Here is a 26,389-nt window from a genome sequence, read left to right as displayed (position 1 = left end):
CATGCCGAAATCTTATCCGTTGACTTCTGCTGAGCAGATTTCTCTTTCTAAATTAGCACAAGAAGGGCTGCAATCAAGTGCAAAACCTGTTTTTGAATGGCAAAATGTGCACTAAAATCCTAGAGGTTGCGCAAGAGCAGCACATTGCACACTAAACTTTACAAACATTTCATAATTGTGAAATCAGGCATTTGTCAACAATACTTTTATTATACCCATGTTAAATTCAGTGCATTAATATGGTCAGCAGGTGGAGCAGTAGTAACAGGGTAGAAGAGGAGCATTTCTTGCTTGCAAAAAAAAAAAAGCAAAAAGACTGTAACAATACACTGTAAATATGTTGAGAGATGCTGTGACAGAACCTGTTAAAATGTTTACAGACTGAAGTCACATACAGAAATTCCACATTTGATGTTACTCCAACCATCTATTAGGCTGCTAGGGCAACTCAGATGACATGTTTGCACAGCATGTACCCAATAATGTCAGCTCTAACTTGGAGGAGCTGATATTTACAGGACTTTTCATGTTTAGCTATACATGTAATAACATAACTGATCTGCTCCAAATTAATTATACACTCATTTCACACCCCCATTAATGCCATCAAAATGTGATGCATGCACTTATTAAAATCACGCTCATGTTGCAGTGCACATTATTTATTAAGTGACGTTTGTGTTAACTTTTAGATATAGAATATCCTATTCTTAGCAAATCTATAGTAAGTCAAATCAACTGGACTTGCGGTACTTTCTTTTTCCTTGAAGATGTAAACAACTATAGGCCAGTTAGTCTAACGTCAGTGGTAGGAAAGCTTTTTGAAGGGTTAATAAAGGATAAGATACTGGACTTCATAGCAAATCATAATACTATGAGTTTGTGCCAGCATGGTTTTATGCGTAATAGATCTTGCCAGACTAACTTAATTTCTTTTTACGAGAATGTAAGTAGAGACCTCGATTCTGGGATGGCAGTGGATGTGATTTACTTAGACTTTGCTAAAGCATTTGATACAGTGCCACACAGAAGGTTACTGGTTAAATTAAGGAATGTTGGCCTGGAACATAGTATTTGTACCTGGATAGAGAACTGGCTAAAAGATAGACTACAAAGAGTGGTGGTAAATGGAACATTTTCTAATTGGACCAGTGTTGTTAGTGGAGTACCGCAGGGCTCTGTACTAGGTCCCTTGCTTTTCAACTTGTTTATTAATGACCTGGAGGTGGGCATTGAAAGTACTGTTTCTATTTTTGCAGATGATACTAAATTGTGCAGAACTATAGGTTCCATGCAGGATTCTGCCACTTTGCAGAGTGATTTGTCTAAACTGGAAAACTGGGCAGCAAACTGGAAAATGAGGTTCAATGTTGATAAATGCAAGGTTATGCACTTTGGCAAAAATAATATAAATGCAAGTTATACACTAAATGGCAATGTGTTGGGAGTTTCCTTAAATGAAAAGGATCTAGGGGTCTTTGTAGATAACACGTTGTCTAATTCTGGGCAGTGTCATTCTGTGGCTACTAAAGCAAATAAAGTTCTGTCTTGCATAAAAAAGGGCATTAACTCAAGGGATGAAAACATAATTTTGCCTCTTTATAGGTCCCTGGTAAGGCCTCATCTGGAGTATGCAGTGCAGTTTTGGACTCCAGTCCTTAAGAGGGATATAAATGAGCTGGAGAGAGTGCAGAGACATGCAACTAAATTGGTTAGAGGGATGGAAGAATTAAATTGTGAGGGTAGACTGTCAAGGTTGGGGTTGTTTTCTCTGGAAAAAAGGCACTTGGGAGGGGACATGATTACACTTTACAAGTACATTAGAGGACATTATAGACAAATGGCAGGGGACCTTTTTACCCATAAAGTGGATCACTGTACCAGAGGCCACACATTTAGACTAGAAGAAAAGAACTTTCATTTGAAGCAACATAGGGGGTTCTTCACAGTCAGGACAGTGAGGTTGTGGAATGCACTGCCGGGTGATGTTGTGATGGCTGATTCAGTTAATGCCTTTAAGAATGGCTTGGATGATTTCTTGGACAGACATAATATCAAAGGCTATTCTGATACTAAGCTCTATAGTTAGTATAGGTATGGGTATATAGAATTTTAATTAAAAGTAGGGAGGGGTGTGTGTATGGATGCGGGGTTTTCATTTGGAGGGGTTGAACTTGATGGACTTTGTCTTTTTTCAACCCAATTTAACTATGTAACTATGTAACTATATAGTGCAGCATGTAAGAGCCAGCTCCCCTGGTCAGGGCTGTGTACCTACAACTAAAGGAAAAAGGACACACATTTGAAGACTACCAAGTTCACAGGCTGGACAGGGAGGAGGATTGGTTCAAAAGAGGGGTCAAAGAAGCCATTTATGTGAAAACGGAAAAACCAAGTTTGAACAGAGGCGGGGGTTGTGACACCTATTGTCTGTGACATACAATGCTGTTTTATCACCTCTCCCTGGACAGTTTAATAACACACCTCATGGCTCCAATAATGCTAATAAAATCAGCACATAGGGGCAAATTTACTAAAGTGCGAAGTGACTAACGCTGGCGAAAAATAGCCACCGTGACGTCATTTAGGAACTTCGCCGACTTACTAACAGGCGCAGGCGAAAATTTGCTAGCGAAAGTGACATACACTAGCGCTTATTCGCACTCTATCGTCAGGCAAATGTTCACTCTGGCGAATGGATGTAAGGCTGCTAATTCACTAAGATGCGCATTTTACTGACCATGTAACCTATTCCGCCAGACTTGCCTTCGCCAGCTCAGACCAGACGAAGTGCAATGGAATGTATAGGGCCTCCTCAATCTTTTGTTGAAAAATTTTCTAAGTCCCAAAAAATGATTGCGTCTTTTCCCTTTTTCAGGGTGATAGGCTGCAAAAGTCGGTAAAATTTTTTTTGGGTACCCGGGCTCCCCCATACATTTTATACAATATGGCACATAAACTATATACTGGGCTCATGTGTAGGGCATTATAACAACTCTATTTTATTTTATTAAGGTTCCCTGGGCTTGTGTAATGTAATATAATTGCTGCAGCATATACGTCCATTCAACTTTCACTTGCCGCTGTATGCAAATTACCCAACGCTAGCGCAACTTCCCTTTGCTTGCCGAATTAAAAATATCGGAAATTCGCCAGCATTCGGCGCCCTGGATGCAACTTCGCATTTTAGTAAATGTGCGTTGTCCAAGCAAATTTTCGCCTATCGAAGTGTGGTGATGTGAGCGAAGCCGTCACTGGCGAATTTCTGCAGGTTAGTGAATTTGACCCCTTGTCTCCATGAGGTCTCTGACCCCATGATGGTTTTACTAAACAGATTATGCTAATTGGTGTAAGATTCTAGGGTATATAACCAGAAATATTTCTGTACAGGACATTTTGAATTGAGAACGCCAGTCGAATGACTAGCAAAACATCAAGGAAAAAGAAAATACAGCAAGTTAAGTTGATTTGGCTTATTACTATAGATATACCATGACCTGGATGAATGACCACCTTCACAGACCTATCCTTAGCAACTTTTTCATTGGTATTTACTTTTATTATAGTTTTTCAATTTTTTGCCTACTTCGTCTGTCTCTTTCCAACTTTCAAATGCCAAATGCTTTCAAAGGGCATTGCTTTGGGCAGGGCAAGGCTGACTACTGTTCATCACAAATTAAGTTTGCACTAGATTCTATGGTCTATCTCATAAATCAGGGTAGCACAGAGATTACCAGGACAGGGTCTAATTTTAATGAGGTCATATCTTACATGAGAAATCACAGGAATGCATACTTTTTGTTAGCACTCCCAGGGATCTATATGAATTTATACAGCAGGTACTAAGCCCACTGCCATCCAAACACCACCCATTCTCATCTCAGCTCCATCATTTGTGTTGTTCATACTTTTGGACTATTTTGGGCCCCCCATTGCACCAGGGCACCTCGCTTAATTCCTACCTATTCCCCACTGCCAGCATTAATATATCAAGAGAGCTCAGTTACAAATCTATGAAAATGTAACTTAATACATAAGAAATGCATGTTATTAGAGAGCTAATTACTTCACAAGCCTTGCTATACCTATTTGCTGAGCATTGGCAAGCTTGGGACCTGAAGCAATAAATCCTTCTGTTGCTAATGAGACCTGCTGTGCGCTGCCCTTGCTGTATTGTCCAGTCACTGATGTCATGTCCGTTTTTGGGATTGCTAATAAAAGTTTTCTTAGAATGGCCCATGCATTTCTTTGTTCAGCTTCCTCCTGCTTTTCCTGTCTCACACGTTGGGGCAGTGATGTCACCTTTCCTTGGGGAGTTATAGGATTATTACTCTGATTACATCATTTCTTCTTTAATTATGTCTGGAGTGTAAATAAATGCACCTTCCTGTCAAGGGGAGCAGGTTGATTCAGCTCATTAATACTGTGTCATGGCCGCTTGGTGTCCAGCTCTATCCACAATGTTCCCATGCTCTACATGCTCTGCTCTACACTATGTTCCCATGGGCAATTGTGACTTTAGTTTTTCAACATAGTGTCAAAATGGGAATAACAGATTATTTTAAGAAGTGGCTTTACCAGAGAAGCAAAGAATATTAGCAAATTGTTGCCCTTTGTATGATTGCTGGTAATGTAGTCTAATATATATTTGTTTCCACATCATACAACACCAGTGTGTTATTTTAATACCAGGCAGAAGATAAACAAGAGTTTTAAAATGCTGTTTTCTGTTGGTCACTATCTAATGCCAATGATATAAAAATTATTCCCAATGGAAAAGAAGTCACACACCCATGCAGTATGCACAGATAGCTGAAATGAAATGCCTGAGTTCTCAGGAGGGCTAGGTTTTTAAACTGCTGGGAATATAAATTATATATTTATAGTTTCAGAAGTTTGGTTTTTGTGTGTCCACCTTGCGTCTCCTACTACTAGATTTTGTCTATATCAACTAATGGTCATTTATGATGACCCAGACAAAGGTGCTAGAGCGCAGCCCTATATGCTCATGTAAAGAACATTTCTGCCTTTAGCCTGACTGCGTTCAGCATCTCACATATGGTGCAGTGTCCCGTGTAGGCCATTTACGGACAAGTTGAGACAGACACCTAAGAGCCACCCCCTCCCATCCCTCTTAAATAGATTTCTGCTGAATGCTGGCAGCTCTGTATTTATGTGGGCGGGCACAGGTCACTGTGGCGGGGTGCAAAAAGATATAGCATGGCACCTGTTTTTTGCACTTTGAACCCTGCCTTCATGTTTGTAAATAGGCCATTCTTATTTTGTGTGACTATGTTGTTGTCTTTTTTCTTGCATACCATAGCTTTTTATTGCCTATCATTCTATTGCCTTACTGTTTTTGCTGCCCCTCCATCTGTCTCACTGTATCATAACGGTGCCACACTTTCCTTCTGTGTCCCACAAATGACCTGAATATTGTGGGAGAGCTGAGCCCGCTGAGCCCGCTGAGCCCGCTCTCAGTATAATGCACGATTATCACAGCAGACATGAGACACGGCATGCTTGCATTGTGCAACAGACAAAGAGGGAGTTTAATCGAGAGAGATTGACCTTTCCATTAAATAGAGTGGCAGAGTGAAAAGGAGAAAGAGAGGGACGGGGTGAGGGTGAAAGTTGGAAAATGAGATAAATTGTATAGAAAGAGAAGAAAGGCTATCAAAAGTGGATGAAGTTAATAAAAAAGAGAAAAACTTGTGCAAGAAAGGGAGAGGAACAAAAAGAGGGTAACTGACTGAGTGTCAGCTATGGGAACAAAGAAAAAAGACGAGAGAGGAAATGAACAGGGTGGAAATAGGAGGGGTATAGATATGGCACAAGGCTGTATAGTAAGTAAGATAATCTCAGTTTTTAGGAAAAAACATAACAGCAATGAAAACAGAGAGACATCAGAGGTATAGACTGACATAAAACAGAATGGGATAATGAGAGAAAGATTGGATTTAAATGAGTTAAAAACTAGAAATGAGCAAATCATATCAATCATTTTGGAGAACCAGATGGAGGGGGAGCAAACAGGAGAAAGAAGGAATTGGTCCTGTATAGAAAATGCTATAGATCAATTCTATTCAATTTGAGGTAACTAACAGGCTTTAATCGGACTGCAACCTCAGTCACAGTTGTGCAAAATTGGATGCAGTCATTGCACAAATTGGCACTATTTATCATGGTTACATTCCCTTTCAAAGCTGCTCCTTGCATCTTTCTATAGTTGTGCTTCACACCTCTGTGTACCTTTTACCTCCTGTCGAAATCACTTGCAAATACACCTTTGATGTAATGGAAGCTTCAGGTGTCCCATAGGGAGCTGCATCAATATGTGGAGCGCACTTGCATCTGATGAATTATGTGCCAATGTCATTTTGACACCAAATGCAAGAAATTACACTTGCCAAACAACGCTATTGTGTCTACTTTATTAAAACTCACACCACCCACAACTGTTTTGAATAAAACTCCCCCTTGTGGGCAAATTCCACTGCATTCTGGATATAAAAAAACATGGCCAATTGCACTTTGCACACTGTACTTGCAGATCATAAATGGCCATTAACGTTAAGCCAGTGAGTCAAGACATGTCAAGATGACCATAAAATGATTCATTATGGGATGTTCAAAGCTTCATGTTTTTCCCCACATGGCACCTTCCCCTGGTATACAGAAAATTGTGCACATGTTTCTGTTTGTATCCCTGCTTGCGCCTGCAAGTTCTGTGTACAGGAGGGGCAGCACATGGGTGGAATATGGGCATCCTCTTGCATGATACTTTCTTAGGTGCAAAGTCTTACTTAATGCCTTTAAACCCACAAACGGTTTGAAGAAGAAGAGCACAGCAACTCTGCAACACCAGGCACTTAGTCTGTTTAATAATTAAGACTACAAATTAGGATTATTCCTGCATGTTCTTAAATGGTCCCTAAACTCTTCAGATCATGGGAGTTCATACAATGTCCTACTTGAATTAAATTAATTATATATACTTTTTAGGGCTGTCTTGGTAGTGAAATGCATATACTTGCTTTTTCATGCTTAAAACATTTTTCTGTTGAAAAGTGTGTATGTGCACTGAGATTATGGTGTCCTGTCTGCCATTGCCTGCCCTTGAGGACAGATATGCAATTATTTTTAGAAAACAGCAACCTATGATGCCATATAGCATATTTAAATTATGCCCACCTACAGAACTCCTCCGTCCTGGCACACACACACACACATGATAGAGTCAATTTCATCAGGATCCTACCAGTCTGTAAAAGAAACTTGTGCACCCAGGAGGGTCCCAACACAATCACCATTTGGATGCACCATTTGGATGTCATTAATGAGCCCCATGGCAGATTATTTTCAAAGTCCCTCCCCAATACTATAACAATATCACCTTTTTACGAATATTAATAGTAATTGTGCATCAGTCCCACTGGGCCCTCTACATTCCTGTGCCCCGAGCAATTATTGGGTCTAGTGCCTTTCGTTATACCCCTAATGCAAAGTATAACATTTCATTCTTTATATGACCCAAAATGCTTGTTCATATAATAGCAGCATGCACCTAACTGTTACTGTTCCTTGTTTCCCCATAAATCACCTCCTCTGAAACATCTGCTTACTTTAACGTTTGGAATGTACATCCCTGCTCATCATGTGAAAAAATGAGAATGTGAAATGTCTGCTTCAGGCCAATATGCTGGGGGCACATTTTGGGCTTGGTGCCACAGAGGATACACAACACAGTTCCTTGTTTCCTCTACCCCCTCTCTCATGGGATTCCAGACTGAGGGGGCAGCTCTGGCAGTGACCTGCCCCCTCCCCTCTCCTGACATGCCCATGGCTTGGATTAAAAAGCACTTGCCTGACTCAGGGGAAAAGAACATCAGAACAATGAATGTTACACTGTACAAATCAGCCATCTCTCACAAACATAAAGCACTGGGAATGTGAGAGGTTATTAGGGGCCGCATGAGAAATGGTATGAAAAAGGCTGCAAGGGGAAGGCCAGTAAGTGTCACAGAGGAGGGAGACTGGGGAGAAGGGAGAGACAGTGAGCAGTGTGTGGGTATGGGGTCCATTATGGAGAACAAATCATATCTAGCGCCTGGGGCGCAGAGATAAAAATGGGGCAGCAGAACATGGGAACAAGCAGATACACAGATTAAATTATGAATGAACAGCTCTCAGTATAGAAGCAAGAAAGCTATAAAAGTTGTAAAATGTGTGATTCTTTGAGGTATCAATGTCCAAACTTGAAAAGGGTTGTTCACCTTCAAATGAACTGTTGATTGTATGTTGAAGAAATTGATATTCTGAGGCAATCTGCAATTGGTTTCCATTTTTTATTATTTGTGTTATTTAGCTTATTATTCAGCAGCTCTCCAGTTTGCATATTCAGCAATCAGGGTCCAAATTACCCTAGCAACCATGCATCAATTTGAAGGAGAGACTGGAATATGAACAGGAGATGAAAGATGGGTAATAAAAAAATAGCAATAACAATAAATTTGTATCCTTACAGTGCATTTATTTTTAGATGGGGTCAGTGACGCCCATATGAAACCTGAAAAGACATAGGCAAAGACAAAGGCATATAATCCAAATACTATAAAAAAAAAAAAAAAAAAAAAAAAAAATAATGAAGGCCAATTGAAAAGTTGCTTTGAATTAGCCATTCTATAACATACTAAAAGTATGTTAAAGGTGAACCACCCCTTTATGTAACACTATGTAACTTAATATGCAGTTTTGGTTAGAATATGGTACAAACGGGCATATTTTTAAGCAAACATATTGTTCCATGTTATAAGATGTTTCAAAGCTGTGGAACAAGACCCACAGTGTCGTGCACAATAAGTGCAGGGTAATTTTCTTAGCAGACATCAGGTTTCAAATTAAGTTTAGAATGTTTATTACCCACAATGCAGCATTTCCCCCCATGATTCCAGTGTAATTTCAGTGACCAGTTGCACTTGCAATCAAATTCAAAAGCCCGTTTGGCATCATTGGAGGCATTTGCTGTGAGTGAGAAGTGTCTGCCCAATTCTTTTGGTGCAACTGTACTAAATTGCAGCAGACTGATGGAGGCCTCTGTGGGAACCTTGAAGCTACCACCTGAGATGACAATGGCTCCAGGGTCCCACAGGATCCTGCATCAATATCCAGTTTTCAGCTGGATTGAGGACCTTGGCTGAGCCATAGCTATCTGGGCAGCTCACCTGGGACACTGGGACATCTGCACTGGAAATACTAGTTGCTAATGGCAGTCAGTAAGTACAAGGCCCTGTGTAATTACCATATGATTGCAAAACCAAACGAGTGCATCTATGCATACTGTGTCTGCTCTGTCTGTAAACCTGTGCCAGACTGCTCCTTGCTTCCTAGTCACAAAGTAGGAGCATCTGGCATTGAGCAAATATTGACAAGTGCATGTAGGTACAAGCATTTAAATGATTTGTATTTTTTGGCTGGCACAATTCAGTGCCATTTCTGCACCATGCTGTAATGAATAAGCCCTACAGTTTGTAAAGCCTCCTTTAAACTGTGTCCTTTAAACCACTAACTGCCGTCACTATTGAATAGACATCATTGGTACATGAGTCACATAGTGCCAATGATGCAGATTGATGCATTGCATTAGTTGATTGATGGCAAACCAATTAGTGTCGCTGAGCTTTTCCACACAGTGTGCCTACATGAATCCTGCAACTGCCACCTGGCAAAAACAGGTAATTCTGGGGAACTCATTTCTACCTGAGGTAGCTGTGGTTTGGTATTGCCCCTTATGCATAAGGTCCCATTTGGGGACAGACCAGTTTATGCTTTGGGGAATATGTTGAATCCAGTGGCAGAAAATTAAATAAAACTCTGTGAGTTGCCTTCTGTTAGGTTTCCTGAGATTGGCTGCATGGCAAAACAGGCATCAGACATTCAGTTTGGCTAGAAAACAGAAAGTATTTCTAGCACACTCTTCCCTACCAAAGACACTGGAACATAGGTCTGAAATTCATACAGTCATCACCAATACTGATAAACATGTATTCCAGTACCATAGCTCACAAAATGCATACCATAGGAAAAGCAGCTGCATGACCAAGTGCTTTCACTTTTTTTGGTATCCGGCAGACCTTGTGAAGTCTTGAATTGCAGGAAAAGGATGTAGAGTATTTCCAGATAGCGAGTGTTTGGAGAGAGACTGGAGGGGGCTCACAGTAGGGAATTGCAGATAACCCTGTGCTATTGACTTTGTATGGATAGCCAAAGAATTGTGTAGAATGGGATTTGTGCTTTGAGTTTAGCAAAATCTCAACATATACTGTATCATCTAAGTGAAGACTTGAAGGACAAACGCTAAGGTACTTGAAGGACAAACACTAAGGTATTTTTCATTCATTTAAACTCTTTTGCATTTACTTGATTTCAGCCAAGCCTTATATGCCTTTATAGAAAGAATTGGTAGAGTAAATATTTAGGCAACAATATCTCATGCGTATTATTGCTTTATTTTTATTACTCTGGATATGATTTCATTTTTAATCGCCAAACTCAAATTCTCATTCTGTTCACATAACTTTTTTTGTTGGTAAATTATTCACTAATCTGACCAAACAGCCAGAAAACATAACGTGAAAACTGCCAATGGGTCTTTGAGAAGTGGAGCCAATGTACACAGGCATATCCGAGCAGTGCAGCTCCCTATCTGATACAGATAATGGGAATGTTGATTTTTAGTTTCGAAAAATGGGATTGACCTGTGCACTAAACTTTCTGGACTCAAACAACTCTCGGTCACTTAATCAGTGTTGAATTTTGCCCATTGTAGTTTTTTATATAATAATTTGTTATCCTTAATCCCTGCACATAATCACATGGCGTGTCCAATTAATCACTATGTATAATTCAAAATAATCCTTGTTTGTGCAGTAGTCAACAAATGGGCATGAAGTTTTCAGGGCAAGGCAAATTGGACCTTAGATACTATAAATGATGCTGTGATCCAGAATAAATGCTGTATTAAACACTTAGCAACTGTTACATGAACTCCAATGTTGCAAATGCATTAAGGATTTACTGAAATGGCAGAAAAGCACATGCTGACGTCTGGCATGGAGTCTGAGTAGATAAGCACCTGTTATCCAGAATTCTCGTGACCTGGGGTTTTCCGGATAACAGATCTTTCCATACCAGATCTTCGTACTTTAAGCTTACTAGAAAATCATGTAAACATGCAATAACCCCAACAGTCTGATTTTGCTTCCAATAAGGATTAATTATATTTTAGATGGGATCAAGTACAAGGTTTCATTATTACAGAGAAAAAGGAAATAATGTTTAAAAATTTTTTTGGAGTCTATGGGAGACAGCCTTCCTGCAATTCAGAGCTTTCTGTATAACGGGGTTCTGAATAACAGATCCCATACCTGTATTATATATATAATATAATATATATTTTTATTTTTTTATTTTTTTTAATTTATTTATTTATTTAAAGACAAATGCCTGGATTATTAGCACACAGTATCTGCAAAGCATGTGCACCATTATATTATTCTTACTGCATATAATGTTTCACAATAATTTTATAATTTTCAAGACTGTTGTCAATAACTAACATTACATATCTCTTCTGTGCAACTGGTTCCCAGTGATTTTCCTTTTTTGATAAGACTGCAACTAGATGTTTTTTCTGGTTTATCTAATTTCTTTCTCAATTCCTTTCTCAGTTCCTCAGTCTATCTATAGATATTGGTGGTAACATTCTGCTTGTAACCACTTTCTCTATGACAATCCCTTCTTAAGCATGAGCAATCCTTGGCTTTTTTCTCCACAGGTATTTAGCATTTGTAACTTGAATTCCTCTACTGTAAAGACACCAGAGGGTTACACTGGTTTTATTGGTAAAAGAACTTTAGAAATCTGGAATAAGCAGTAGAAATATCTGCAGGATATTATTATGCCACCGCTTTGCCTCTCAGGCTGGCTGCAATTCTGTTGTATGAGCATTTTAGATACATCAATGTAACTATTACTGCTGTATAGCTCTCATGCAGGTCCGGACTGAGAATTAAAATAGGCCCTGGCATTTCAGGTACACAGAGGCCCAATCAGCTTACACAGAGGCCCAAAAAGCCCCCACCAGCCCACTAAATACTGACTTTCATTGGCACCTTATAGCAGCACCTCTGGCATTTGCCAGAATCCACAGATTGCCAGTCCAGGCCTGCTCTCATGCTACCTGTACATCTGTCAATCACACACAAACAGCAAATACTTGAGGGAGGGCAGTCTTTGGTTTATTCCGCACTCTTTGCCAGCATATTTCAGCCAGTACAAAAATACTCAATACTGCTGGTGTCGTCTGTCATTGATATGTAAGGAAATTAACTCTTACTGCTCATGACAGTCAGTTTTCAACACTAAAATGCTCCAATGTGCATTTTTGGGAATAATCCTGCTTGTCACAAGGGATGACAGTTGCTTCCTTTCATATCAATGACAGGAGGTGGAGGCAGGGTATTGAGGCATTTTCTGTATTACAGGGCTTAGTAAAAAGAAAACTGAAAAAAGAACAAGTGTAACCGAGGGGAATCAGTGTGCTGGAGCCTAGAGTCTGAATTATCTACTAATGCAACTCCCAAGCAGTGCCCATGGCTCAATGCCATTGGGTTAAATCTCCTGAGCAATCAAGGCTGCGTCTGCTCATATAAATAAATATATAGAATAATTATTCACCATATGCAGAACAGCCTACTCTAACATTTTTTACAAAACTTAACCAAGCCCCAATGTCATTCTTATCCATTCATTATGCAATACATTTTAAATGGTTTTCAAATAGTTGTAAATGTAATTGCTATTGAAAGCAGTATCTATCTGTTCATTATTGCCTGTACTGCTGGTTCTGAAACAAATTAGCACTATTAACAGTCTTCGGTTCCACTGTTTTAATACTTAGGACTGGGAGTGTGTGCAAAGAAAAAGGTGTGTTGAACAAACACTGCTTCTAGTAGAAAGTACATACATAATATCTATAATAATTTGACATGAACCAACATGTGTTTCACCTAGTATGGCATTAGCATTGCTTATGCTTGTAATACAATTGGAACTTTGTCATATTATGAATATACATCGTTTGGTGCCCGTATGTGCCACAGGGCTGGTTACTGTACTTGTACATGGTTTTCATTTTCCTCTATTCTGGTGGCTGAACTTGTCCCCTGGGCTGGAGACTGTGAGTCAGTGCTAGGGGTGACTGTGTGCTGGCAGAGGGGTGTCTCTGGGAAAGGAAAGGGGTGTCACAAAGAAAGGAATGATTGTCCCACAAAGCAGAAGTGTCCGATTGTGCTGGAGGGTGTGTTCTCCTCCCTTTCGGTTATTCCGTCAGTGTTCTGAGCATGAGACTCTGTCTATGAGGGGATAGACTCTGATCTGATTTAGTAAGTGAATTTGTGGGTCTCCTGTCTGCAGAGAACATAGAGGTCTGTCTTAAGTCCTTCTGCACTGGACATTCTATTGTGAGGTATTCTGCGCAAGGATGGAGTGTGTGCACTCTATAAAATATCTCTTTGGAACAGTTTGAGTCATTTATTTAAACTAGTAGAGCTGCAGTAGATCTGGAAGAAGTTGATTACTCCATGTGTACAAATGGCTCAACATTGCACCAGAAATACTCCATCTCCTTGTTTATTTATTGCACCCTGAGTGGCATACAGATAATTATTGTTTGTATAATGTATAGCCGCTCATTACAAATATATTTAAGTGTATTTATGGTTACTGTATACCAAGTGCAAATACTATACATATTATAGCAGACATCTTGTATTTACAGGTGTATTTTTCTTTGTGCAGAAAGTGCATCCTCTTCTTGAAGAAGCAACCCCTTTAGATGTAAGCTGTTTCAGAGAATATCTGCCTTTATGTATATGTTGGGGCATTTCATCCAGCAATATTCCACTGGGACACTGACAATGTTTTCTTGGGTGTTGATTGTGTTCATAGTGAATGTGGCAACACAAGCAAAGGCTTCCAGAGATAACAGGTAAGCTTTAACATGGTTTGTACTATAGGATTCTAGAACATATGTCGAATGGTGTGATGTTTGTTTAAAAGGCATTGTTTATGAGAGGGGAGTTTTTGGTCCATCTAACTCAAAGTTGGCAGTCACTCTCATTGGGGCCCTTATTAACATAGAAAAAACTCATTGTTTGGTCACAGTGTACTATTTAACTCATTCATTTATTTATAAATGGAAACTTATTTTATTCTACAAACAGATATATGACATGTACACTTGAGATACATCATTGGAACATTTGTAGTTTTGCATTGCGTATTGTATTATTTTGAGCACATACTTTACAAGTCTAATATGAATCATTCAGTTACAGAACTTTTTAGTAGCTCCCTGATTGAAAACAGAAGTCACCTACATAGAAACCATAAAATAAGCCCAGTTCAGATGACCAGAGCAGAGGTTAGGTGTCGGCTGTGTAATGAGTTAAGAAGTTGGATACCTGGGTGTGAATGTAGCATGTAGATCTGAATATGATAAGTAAATACAAAAAATAGGCATAAACATGAACAATCATAACATTTTCAGTGGAATCTTGAAGGGTGCAAATTATATTTATATTATTTTGCAAAGGATATAAATATTTTGGAAGTTTATCTGAATGATGTATTCTACAAACAGCTTATTTAGTGGTCAGTTCAATAAGAATATTTCTATTATACATTATTGATATTCTGTATTTATCTTCCTCATTCACAGGGGAGTTTGTTCCAGGCAAGTGGAAAAAATCCCAGTTGTGCACAATGAGACATTTATTCAACAAAAGTATCAGCCCTATCTGACCACTTGCCAAGGATACAGAGCCTGCAGCAAATACAGGTGAGAGAGAAAAGATCAATGACTAGCTGACAACGGACAAGATTCAAATCCACGAGAAAACCTTATTTTATGGTTTATCATGTGGAAAAGTATGGGCGGGAATCAATTTGAATGGGCCAGATTCAAATCAATGAGAAATGGTTATTTTATGGTTTATCACATGGATACTTATCTGCAACATTCATTTTGAGGAGAAAAAACTTTCATCCTAATTCAGTTCCAGTTTTTCCCATAGACTTCAATAGAGTTTTCATGCAATATGAGATTTGTTCTTATTGAATTGCATCACCCGCAGATTACATAGGGCTTTATATTAATTTATAACAAATAATTTAACAAACAAGGGGTGTAAAGTACAGGATCAGTGGGCCCTGCTCACAAGGTTAAGGGCACATTTGAAACATAAGGAAGATGAAGGCCATAATAGTAATATCACCATCCAAAAAATGGATCATGATCATACATTTTATTACTCTTGTAATAACTGCACTTGAATAACTTACATGGCACTAAAAACCTGGGCAGACAGTTCAAATCAACATGACCACTGTCCTACAGTCACCATGGGAGCTCTGTAAATAACCTGCAAGCAAATTCCATGATTTACTATAGGTGAGGTCAGGTTCTCTCTGATAACTATTGGAACTAAATATATGTGCACCTCTATGTTCCCTGCTTAGGACAGTGTACACAGTATCTGTTAGGCAAGTGAAGAATGAGCTTCTGAGGGTTAAAACAGTGTGTTGCCCCGGCTGGAGAAAGAAGGATCCAACTTCAGAGGATTGTGAGGAAGGTGAGCAATAAGGACGAACCCTTTCAGGATTTTTCTTAATGTTTCCGCACCCATTTGGTTTTTTCATTTTGTTTCATCCTATACTTATAAACAATTAGCATATAACGTTCCCATCTGTTATAGAAGGATAAAACATGCTAACACCCCCTATTCTGTTAACTGGATGATAATGAGTTTATCATCCTATTCAGTCTCTCTTATGATCTTCTCTATTAATAACACTGGCAGCAGATTTAAATATTACTGCTTGCAGGTGAGCCCCCTACTAGTAGCATAAAATGGCACAGAAGGGAAGAAACTTCCACTGAAATTGGATTCCATGATATGAATTCCTGGATTCTCATTTGTTTTTCTACCTGTTTAAAGCATTTGACTTTCTTCAGTTGACATCAATCCTTGTAAATCTGTGTCTTTATATTTAATCATTGCACTGTTTGTCCTCCTTGTTTGTACTTTCACTGTACTGTAGAAATGTATGGTGTTGTGTAACTACAAGTAATGCTATATAAATAAAATATTATACATAAATAATGACAGAGGACAGGACTAAAAATTAAAGGAGGAGCTTGAACATGGCACATAAGTGATGTAAAGTCGACAAAGACAATGTACAGAGGGAAAGAGCGGAAAAAAAAGGGGGGCGGTGCTATTGCATTTTTGGAAGCTTTATTAAATGTATTATTTTTTTCTTCTCCAATATTTTGCATAAAGCTTTGTGCCACAAGCCGTGCCAAAATGGAGGGACCTGTGTCAAGCCTAACATGTGTCGATGCCCTAAAGGTTGGGGAGGGCGCTACTGCCATGTAGGTGAGTCTTGCAAGAACTGAGGCACAAAATGAAATTGATAAATTACATTGTGGGTTACTTGATGGGTTATAATGGTTTCTTAATATCCAGCAAATATTAGCAGAATAACTTTTACTGCTTTTCAGGTATTACTTGTACAAAATGAACGCTGTTAAAAAATGATGTGCACACTTCAAAAATATTATACGAAATTATTCATTATTTTTTTTAATTACTTACTGCCCACGTAACTTGTAATGTCATAATAATCCAAATACATTTATTTAAACTATATCAACTTAGTTTATCATTACTCATACTACTTTGTATATCTGCAGACAACGCTGGCTCATCTATTGCTACTGAGTGTACCCCACATTCAGGGCCCAATCAATGGCGTAACAAAATCTTCAGAGGGGCCTGGTGCACTCCGATCTCCATCCTCCCAACCCACCTCCGCCCATTCCCCACTTTAACCCCCCCTTCCCTGCCGCAGGTAAGAGAGCGGCTGGGGAGGGGGGTTTTCTTGCTAGCTATAGAGGGAGCAGACACTGCAGTCCAGACCCCCTGTTCCCCGGGCCCCCCTGTGACTGCGTGGTCTGCTTCCTCTATAGTTACACCACTGGGCCAAATCCATTACATGTGAAATATGCTGAATTGCATCTGTGTTAAAAAGAAAAGGGGTCATTTAGATCTCAGCAAGTGCAAAAAAGGCAGATATATTTTTTGCACTTTCCACACCTGCCTTCTCATGTTTCCAAATTGCCGCAGGTCCGTGCACTCCCTTCAGTAGTGTAATTTAGAGTAAAACGCCTATTCCCAGTATGGTTATGTAACCTGGTAATGTTAATGTATGTAACCTTGAAAAACTACTAAGGCATTGCCGAAGTTGGGTTTGCAGCCATTTTACCGGTTATCAATCTCATAAGTGAGTTGGTGGTTCCCCAGCTGCAAAATAAAGAAAGTCATTCACATACTTCTCTGGCTGCTATTTCATTTAGTACATCATGCATTTAGTAAATCCCCTTCTGACCTTTTATACCCTTACAGATATTGATGAATGCAGACGCCCCTCTAAGCCTTGCCCTCAGCTATGTATTAACACACTGGGTAGTTTCCTCTGTGAATGCCAACCAGGATTTACTCTTGGAGAAGATGGAAAGTCCTGCACCAAAAATAAGGCTCCCTCTCTGCTTCCTGCTCAACAAGCAGAAGGTAAAAGTGGGTGAATAAAAAGAGTATGTATAAAGAAATTAGACTGGATTAGCAGCATATTGCGAGTGAAGTAATGTGTGTATGAATAGAATAAGTATAAGTAAGTATTCCATTACGAAGCAGGCTGATGGGATGCTGGAAGAACAGTTAGAATGAACCAATTCCTTATTTTTATAAGTCAGTTACAAAAGAATTTGACCACAAAACAATATTTAGGGATTAAAGATAATGATCATTTGGAATCTTGTTATTAAACCACTGTGGTTACAGAGGCTTACATGCATACATTGTAGAATTTCTATTGTAATGAAAGTCCACCAGATGGCAGAAACCATAAATATGTGGCCTATTCATAAACATTCATTTAATTTTGATTTAATTTGATCAAAATAAAGTAAGTCTTTTGGTGCAAGATGTTGCAACATTACTTTTCGGAGGTTTAGAGTTCAGTAGACTGGAGATCCATAGAACATATCATAGTACATAGAGAGTCTCCATGCATTTTTCGAGCTATTCTGCATCAATGAATTCTACCGCATTTAGTAATGTATTACCTATAGACTTTTTTTTTCATTGAAAACTTTACAAAATCTGTACTATTTGTATTAAATATTTTTGTCTATAAAAAAAAGTAAAATAAAAGTAAAAAGTAAAGTAAACTTGGTTTCCAAATAGGTTTGAGTTTTCTTTCTTCTTCAAATGATTTGCAGATTCTTCACACAGGCTTTCCAATGAAATCCAAGAACTACGTAACGTTGTTGAATCCCTAGAACAGGTGAGATGAAGCTCCCTTGTATGAATGAACCTTCTCGCTGCATTCTTTTCACTGATTTGGCCTGTATTGAGTCTACAAGGCATCCCACTGCATTTTAATGCACAATAGAAAAGAAATGAGGGAAAGGGCCAAAAACCTTGGGTAGAAAACCCCATAGGTATGCTGAGTTCACTAAAATAGGGGTGATCAAAAAAAGCGCTACATCATGGATGTATTATTTAATTCAATGGAAAAAAGCACTGCATGAATGAATATGTCATGTTAAATGTATAAAGAATATTCTATGATTTATGCACATTGAGTCAATACATATATGGATTAAAGGGCTGATTTAAAAATGGAAGCAATAAAGAATGTTTCATATTTCATATTTTCTTTTCCACATTGGAGTGGATTGGGGTGTTAAAATTCACCACTGACACTGACTTTAATACACACTAAAGAGTGCTTAGAAACTATGCAAAATGCCACACTACTGGGAATGCATTCAAATTTTACTAAGTACACAACTCCCAATAACAGTCAAAAAGAAGGTACACAACATCTGGTGTCTTGGAACAAAGAGATTCAGCAGGGAGCTTTTGGAGAACCAAGAGCACCCTAATAGATACTCTGTTTTGACTAGGTATTTATGTAACTTCACTGATGTCTGTGTCCAGGTCTCAGACTGACAAGCTGTAGGTTCTGGCAAATGCCAGAGGGGCTGCTATAAGGTGCCATAGAAAGTCGCTACTTAGTGGGCTGGTGGGGGCTGTCTGGGCCTCTGTGTACCTGAAATGCCAGGGCCTATTTTAATTCTCAGTCCAGACCTTTCAGACTGCATCCCATTTGGTATATCCATCCAATGACATGAATCTGTGTCTTTCACTTTATTCCTAGTGGTAACAATTGATGTCATAGGGGGCATGTACAGTAGTTTTTGCTGTCATTGCTCGCTCAGATAAGTATGGCACCCGTTATCCAGAAAGCTCCGAATTATGGGCTGTCTCCCATATACTCCATTTTATACAAATAATCCAGATTTTTAAATGATTTCCTTTTTCTCTATAATAATAAAACAGTAGCTTGTATTTGATCTAAAATAAGATATAATTAATCATTTTGGTAGCACAACCAGCCTATTGGGTTTATTTAATAGTTTTTTTTTAGTAGGCTTAAAGGGAGCCTGTCATCGGAAAACATGTTTTTTTCAAAATGCATCAGTTAATAGTTCTACTCCAGAATTCTGCACTGAAATCCATTTCTCAAAAGAGCAAACAGATTTTTTTATATTCAATTTTGAAATCTGACATGGGGCTAGACATTTTGTCAATTTCCCAGCTGCCCCTGGTCATGTGACTTGTGCCTGCACTTTAGGAGAGAAATGCTTTCTGGCAGGCTGCTGTTTTTCCGTCTCAATGTAACTGAATGTGTCTCAGTGGGACATGGGTTTTTACTATTGAGTGTTGTTCTTAGATCTACCAGGCAGCTGTTATCTTGTGTTAGGGAGCTGTTATCTGGTTACCTTCCCACTGTTCTTTTGTTTGGCTGCTGGGGGGAAAAAGGGAGGGGGGTGATATCACTCCAACTTGCAGTACAGCAGTAAAGAGTGATAGAAGTTTATCAGAGCACAAGTCACATGACCAGGGGCAGCTGGGAAATTGACAATATGTCTAGCCCCATGTAAAATTTCAAAATAGAATATAAAAAAATCTGTTTGCTCTTTTGAGAAATGGATTTCAGAGCAGAATTCTGCTGGACTAGAACTATTAATTGATTCATTTTGAAAAATGTTTTTTTTCCCATGACAGTATCCCTTTAAGGTACGAAGATCCAAATTACAGAAAGATCCCTTATCCAGAAACCCCCAGGTCCCGAGCATTCTGGGTAACAGGTCCTATGCCTGTAGTAATTAGTCTTTTTCAGGCTGTTGTACCAGCATAAATAACTATCACACCTATTTCAATTTTCTCTGCCTCAGCGACTAGACAGCACCCTCTCAGCAGTGCAACGTCTTTTTCCTGTGAAACTGTCAGAAATCCGCTCAGATCAAGTACATGAATTTTGGGAGAGGATCCAAAGTTTGGATCGAATGGACTCTTTAAGTGATCAGCTCATGTTCATGGAGGAAAAAATAGGAGAGTGTGAGTGAAGTTTCAGTTGTCTCAACCTTTGTATGTACATCTGTATGAATATGATATTTCAGTTCTTGTCCCTCTTCTTCTTTCAATATTTTAGCCTCTATAATTCAGTATTTTGTTCTTAGCAATTCTTATGGTTTCTATGTCTTCTGTTCTCTGCTCTTAATTATTTTATATTATTATAATCTGCAATTAACCACAAAAACTAGCTACCATCTAAGTGGTCAGGAAGAGTTTATTGTTATAGTATTTACCTCTGTTCATTCACTATCCAGACCATATATTTAATTGTAAGCTATAAGGTTCTACCTTTCAAGTAAAATCTTTTCCTGATCATTTTTTTCTTCTCTCCAGGTTCGTGTGGTAGTAACGAGATTGAAATGGCGGTAAACTTGAAGCGTTAAGCCTTAAATCAAGTTCCACGCATCGTTCTCTTTATTTATACCCCTCCTGACTGACCCTATTTATGACCCCCGCACTCACTATTTATGGTCCTTGATTCTCTTTTATAACATTACGCACATAAATAAATATTATTTCTACAAAATGTATTGTCTGCCTTTCTGTACAAATATGAAAAATGTTTCTTCTGCTTAGAAATATGTATTTATATATAATCATTCCAGTTGTAACAGCTTTATCTCTGTTAATGAATTTATTGACTCCATCTCTGTCTAAGCACAAAAATCTGTGTTACATGATGTTAACACAAATGTTAATAAGTCAGCTGTGGAAACAGACATGCATATAGATGAGTGTCTTCACTGAAAATCAGAGAAAATTCCATATCATTGTAATGTTAAAAAAAACAGCAGGTTGCCAGATTTGATATGAAGGGAAATTGAAGAAGGAATTTATATTAGGGATGCACCAAATCCAGGATTCGGTTCAGGATTCGGATTAAGCTGAATCCTTCTTGCCGGTTTAACCGAATCTGAATCCTAATTTGCATATGCAAATTTGGGGTGGGAGTGAAATCATGCAGCTTTTTGTCACAAAACAAGGAAGTAAAAAATGTTTTCCCCTTCCCACCCTTAATTTGCATATGAAAATTAGGATTCAGTTTGGTATTCGCCAAATCTTTTGCAAAGGATTCAGGGGTTCGGCCAAATGCAAAATAGTGGATTCAGCGCATCCCTAATTAATAGAATGAAGTATTAAAAAAGCAGACACTTTTAACAAAGAAATGTCTCTAATTATATGCAGCATTGAATTTTCTATATAGACACCCATAAGGGCCTATACCTAGGGACCAGCTTTAGGGGTGAAGCCTTCTGCTGCCTATATAGAAAAACCCATTGCTTCCTTTTCCTCTTTCCTGTATGTAATCTCTTCTGAATTACATTTTTACCTTATATCACATCACTTCATTTGCATCTCCCAGTTCAATTACTTTTATTTTTGTTAAATTTATAGATCTCACACCATTTCCTGTATTCTTTATTTTTCCTTACCCAACCTAAGGATAGTAATGAACCTTACACTATTAATTATTTTTATTGTGTATGATTCTGTGCTGCTTTGCCATATAAAAAAAGCCCCTTTATCTTCAACCAACTACTACGCTATTGCATTGCTTGACTATAGCATTTATGTGTTGTTCTGCACAGGAGTATTAGGTATTGGTGCCCAATTAGACTGGAACTCTACATACTTGCATGATGGTTGCCAAGCAATGAATATATGAATGTATTGCCCCATTTCACTTTGGGGGGATTTCCCTCTTAAAGGCATTAAAAGAATCTGTGTGGTACTGTATTAAGTATGGTACTGTATTATGTATGGTACTTTATTAAGTCTAAGTAGATCCCATCCACTGCCATTGCAGAGATGAGGTTTCTGGTCAACTCCTCATAAAAGCTAATTAACATTGTCTGGAAATTTCTATTATGCATAAAACCATGCTGGCACAAACACATACCCCATATTTATTAAATGGCGCTAAGTTTGCCCAGGTGCAGTAACCCATAGCAACCAATCAGCTGGCAGTATTTATTGGTTACCTGTTTAAAAGCGAACATCTTGTTGGTTGCTCTGGGTTACCGTACCTGGGTCTTTTAATATATATATAGCACTACACATGGGGGATAGTATTGTGATTTGTAAATGTCACAGACTTAAATCAAGCTTTAGAAAACCATTCTTGTGCACACCAACACTAAACATTGTTGTGCCCTTTAATACAGTTTTCCATTTTTAAACACACACAAACTTTCTTAGTAAGAAACTTCCGCATGTGCCAATCCCAGATAAGACTTAGTTAAGGGTTGGGCTGCCCTTTAATTTCCTGTGGGATGGGAGGTAACAATGCAAGGCTCTTACCCAAACTGTAGCCACCCCACCCATACTTTAGAACATACAACAATAACTGTACGGAAAAAATGCAGGTAGCTATAAATTATATTTCACCACAAACCTCACATTTATTTCTGCTAAATCTTATTTCTTTAAATTGTATGCAAGTGCATGGGAAGGGGCATCTGTCCCCAAGGCTCAAAGATTAATACAGTTAGTTTGATGTTGGCGGAACTTCAAATGACATTTGTGGTCTTCAACCCCATCAATTTATACATACAGTATCTGTAATAAACGATCCAGTGGTTATGTTAAGAACTGTCTGCAACGTGCTAAGCTACACTTGATTTTTTTTTTACTAGCCGAATGCTCGAGCCTGAAGACAAACATTCTTAAATGAGCCCCTAGGTGAAGACAATGAATGCAAAGAGCAAGTGGTTGCTATTAACATCTGCACTGGTGTAATGTAGCACCTGTGATGGTAATGCAGCCCTCTAGGCTTTAAGTCTTTCACAAGATTAGTCATGTAGTTCTTCAAAAACTCTGAATAGCACAATCACTATGATGGATTATTTTGCCAGTCCTTCAGATAAGTAGGGAAGAATCTAGTGAATACTAATTAGAATCTTTATATGCAGTCTCTCAGTCTCTACATTGTATGGGACCATGTGGAGATAGTCCTGGCTTCCATGTGTTTATACCTCGGTCTGAAATGGGTATTAAACCAAGTGAAGTAGCCCAGGCCCAGCATATGCCATGGAATAATATACTTTACTGTGGCAGTGTCTCTCTGGATGCCTGGCAAAGCATCAACAGTATATTGCTATATAGTATAAAAACAGGTTGTATGTGTAGTTTCTGTTTGTATATATTATTGGTTATATATATATATATATTGCTATTTGGAAAATGAAAAACAAATGACATTTTGGTTGCTTTTAGCAACTGCACTTGTTTAGTTTGAGACCTAAGTTCATTAAAGGAGAAGGAAAGGTTAAAACTAAGTAAGCCTTATCAGATAGGTCCATCTAAATATACCAGTAAACACCTTAAGTAATGATGCTCTGAGTCCCCTGTCAAAAGAAACACAGCATTTCTTTCCTTCTATTGTGTACTCATGGGCTTCTGTATCAGACTTCCTGCCTTCAGCTTAAACCTCATTGCCCTGGGCAAGAGCATGCTCAGTTTGCTCCTCTTCCCCACCCCCCTCCCTTCTCTACTGTAATCTGAACCCAGAGCAGGGAGAGACTCAGGCAGGAAGTGATGTCACACCATGTTAATACTGCAGCTCCTATGCTAAACAAACAGAGAGTTTCTAGAGCTTTTTACTCAGGCATGGTAAAACATTCTACAGAATAAATATAGCATTCTAGCTTGCACTATTGCAGCTACTCTATTGGCAATAAAATGCCTCCGTAGCTTTCCTTCTCCTTTAATGAGCCCCACAAAAATGTAAGAATGTTTAACAACCTAACCATTTTACACCTTGGGGAACATTTATCAAAGTGTAAAGTTAGAACTCTCCCCAGAAAAATGTCTAAAGGATTTTTAGAAGCATATTTATGAAATTATGAACTCTAACTTCACTCATTAATAAATATACTTCTAAAAACCCCATATTTCAATCAGCAAACTAAAAAAAAAAAGGTTGAAGAAGTGTCACTGGAACAGAGACCAGTAAGTTGAAGTGCCAGCAGGAGTTGAAGGATGCCTGTTTCCAAGGAGGAGTCTTGAGTGCGGACATGTAAGTTCTCTGAATTGAACTTTCTAAAAATCTCATAGGAATGAACAGCAAATTTACTAAAGGGCGAAGTGACTATCGCTGGCGAAAATGCGCCAGCGTGACGTCATTTCGGGACTTCGCCAATTTACTAACAGGCGCTGGCGTAAATTCCCTAGTGAAGGAGATAGACTGTATCACTACTTCACACTCTAAAGCCAGGCGAATTTTCGCTCTGTCGAATAGACATAACTACACAAATTCACTAAGATGCGTATTTTAATGAACTTTACTTCTTGCGCCAGACTTGCCTTCACCACCTCAGACCAGAAGTGCAATAGAGTAGATAGGAGTTCCTCAAAAAAAAATTTCTAAGTCCCAAAAAATGCTGGTGTCTTTTACTTTTTACAGGGTGATAGGCTGAAAAAGATTGTAATTTTTTTTGGGTTCCCTCCTTCCCCCCTACATTTCCTAACATATGGCACCTAAACTATACACTGGGCTCACGTGTAGGGCAATATAACCCCTATATTTTTTTTTATTAAGGTTCCCTGGGCTTGTGTAGTGTAATGTAGTTACTGCAACATATACGTCCATTGTACTTTAACTTCACGCTGTATGCTAATTAGGCAACGCTAGCGTAACTTCTAACTGCTTATCGCATTATCGCTAGCGAAACTTCGCAAGCGTTCGGAACCCTGGAAGCGACTTTCGGATTTTCGTGAATTAGCATTGTCCTGGCGAATCTACGCCTGGCGAAGTGTTGCAATATCAACGAAGCCATCGCTTGGGCAATTTCGGAAGTAAGTAAATTTGCCCCAAAGTGTGTAAGTTTTTCTGTGTTGAGCTAATTTCACACTAATAAATCTGCCCCGTAAACTTTCCTCTTCTTTTTCTCCTTTTTGTTTTTTGTATTTCCTCCCTTTACCCACATCACTAAACTTCCCACTCAGGATGCAAAGAGGACTTTTGTGGCCTAGAGGATTCCAACAGGGCCAGTTGCAATGATATATTTTCTTTAAGCACTAAGGCAACTTAACTTCCTCCTTAAAGGTTTTCAGCTAGTCTTTACATTTCTCATTACAGCCAGAGTAAAGAGAGTGCAACCTCAAAGTAAATTTGCCAGAAGAATTAAATAATAGATTGCCCTTACTCATGCAGTCTCAGGGAAACCATCCTTTAAAGTCAACGAAGCTCATTCAGAAGGACATCTTATATGGAAAAAATTACCATTACACTGTAGACGTCATGTCAGAAGATGTATTTTTATAGTCCTCCAAAAAGTTACTTGTTATTCAAGCCTATGTTATTATTCTTGTATTGTCCACCATGTTACATGTTTTTGCTGCCTGGAACCAAGAAGTCAAGGACTGTGAATGTAACAGAAGGTTAGGGGCTCTATATTCTCTTTTACTGAATGCTGAATAATATAACTGCTCCTACAGCAAATTGATACTGTAAATATAACAGGCCCCAGAATAATAGAACTAGCCACTAATCTGTAAATTCTTTGTGATGCAGAAATCATCTGAGCCCAAAAGAGACTTTGAGTGTTAAATTGACTCACGTCAGTGACAGATGCAATATTTTGGACCCTGTTTCACAGCAGAGGGTTCTAATTGGAATTTTGCTAGTGGGATGGAAATTCCAGGGATTCCAATCAGAACATATTTTTTGATCAGAAAGACACAGAGATGGTCTGTGTGGGCCAATGAGAAGAGTCTCAAAGCAAAAAGATTAGTCATGACTTCTACAAGGGTCACCACCGCAGATAATGGTTTGT

At 38.7% G+C, this 26,389-nt stretch overlaps 1 protein-coding gene across 7 annotated transcripts; it reads left to right on the top strand.

The window, feature by feature from the left end:
• Positions 1-10,196: 10,196 nt before the first annotated feature.
• egfl8.L (EGF like domain multiple 8 L homeolog) lies at positions 10,197-21,138 on the top strand. 7 transcript variants are annotated; one of them, XM_041572871.1, is made up of 9 exons: positions 10,197-10,384; positions 13,861-14,050; positions 14,783-14,902; positions 15,583-15,695; positions 16,407-16,502; positions 17,532-17,696; positions 18,407-18,471; positions 20,432-20,594; positions 20,946-21,138. In XM_041572871.1, exons 2-9 carry the CDS (start codon positions 13,929-13,931, stop codon positions 20,993-20,995), a joined length of 894 nt encoding a protein of 297 aa, XP_041428805.1. In that variant the 5' UTR covers positions 10,197-10,384; positions 13,861-13,928; the 3' UTR covers positions 20,996-21,138. The 7 variants fall into 7 exon arrangements, with proteins under 7 accessions (XP_041428805.1, XP_018087122.1, XP_041428802.1 ...); XM_018231633.2 differs by having other exon boundaries at positions 13,841-14,050; XM_041572868.1 differs by lacking the exon at positions 10,197-10,384 and adding an exon at positions 13,349-13,445.
• Positions 21,139-26,389: the final 5,251 nt, after the last annotated feature.

The sequence above is a fragment of the Xenopus laevis genome, chromosome 8L (assembly GCF_017654675.1).
Source record: "Xenopus laevis strain J_2021 chromosome 8L, Xenopus_laevis_v10.1, whole genome shotgun sequence".
In the NCBI taxonomy this organism is placed as follows: Eukaryota; Metazoa; Chordata; class Amphibia; order Anura; family Pipidae; genus Xenopus; species Xenopus laevis.
This window is presented reverse-complemented; position numbering and strand designations above follow the sequence as displayed.

Excerpts from the sequence above, each read along its gene's own strand:
- egfl8.L (XM_041572871.1), top strand. The coding sequence starts at position 13,929 with ATGTATATGTTGGGGCATTTCATCCAGCAATATTCCACTGGGACACTG. Across the intron at positions 15,696-16,406 it reads TTCAGAGGATTGTGAGGAAG|CTTTGTGCCACAAGCCGTGC; the intron begins GTGAGCAATAAG and ends TTTTGCATAAAG. Across the intron at positions 17,697-18,406 it reads TCCTGCTCAACAAGCAGAAG|ATTCTTCACACAGGCTTTCC; the intron begins GTAAAAGTGGGT and ends AATGATTTGCAG.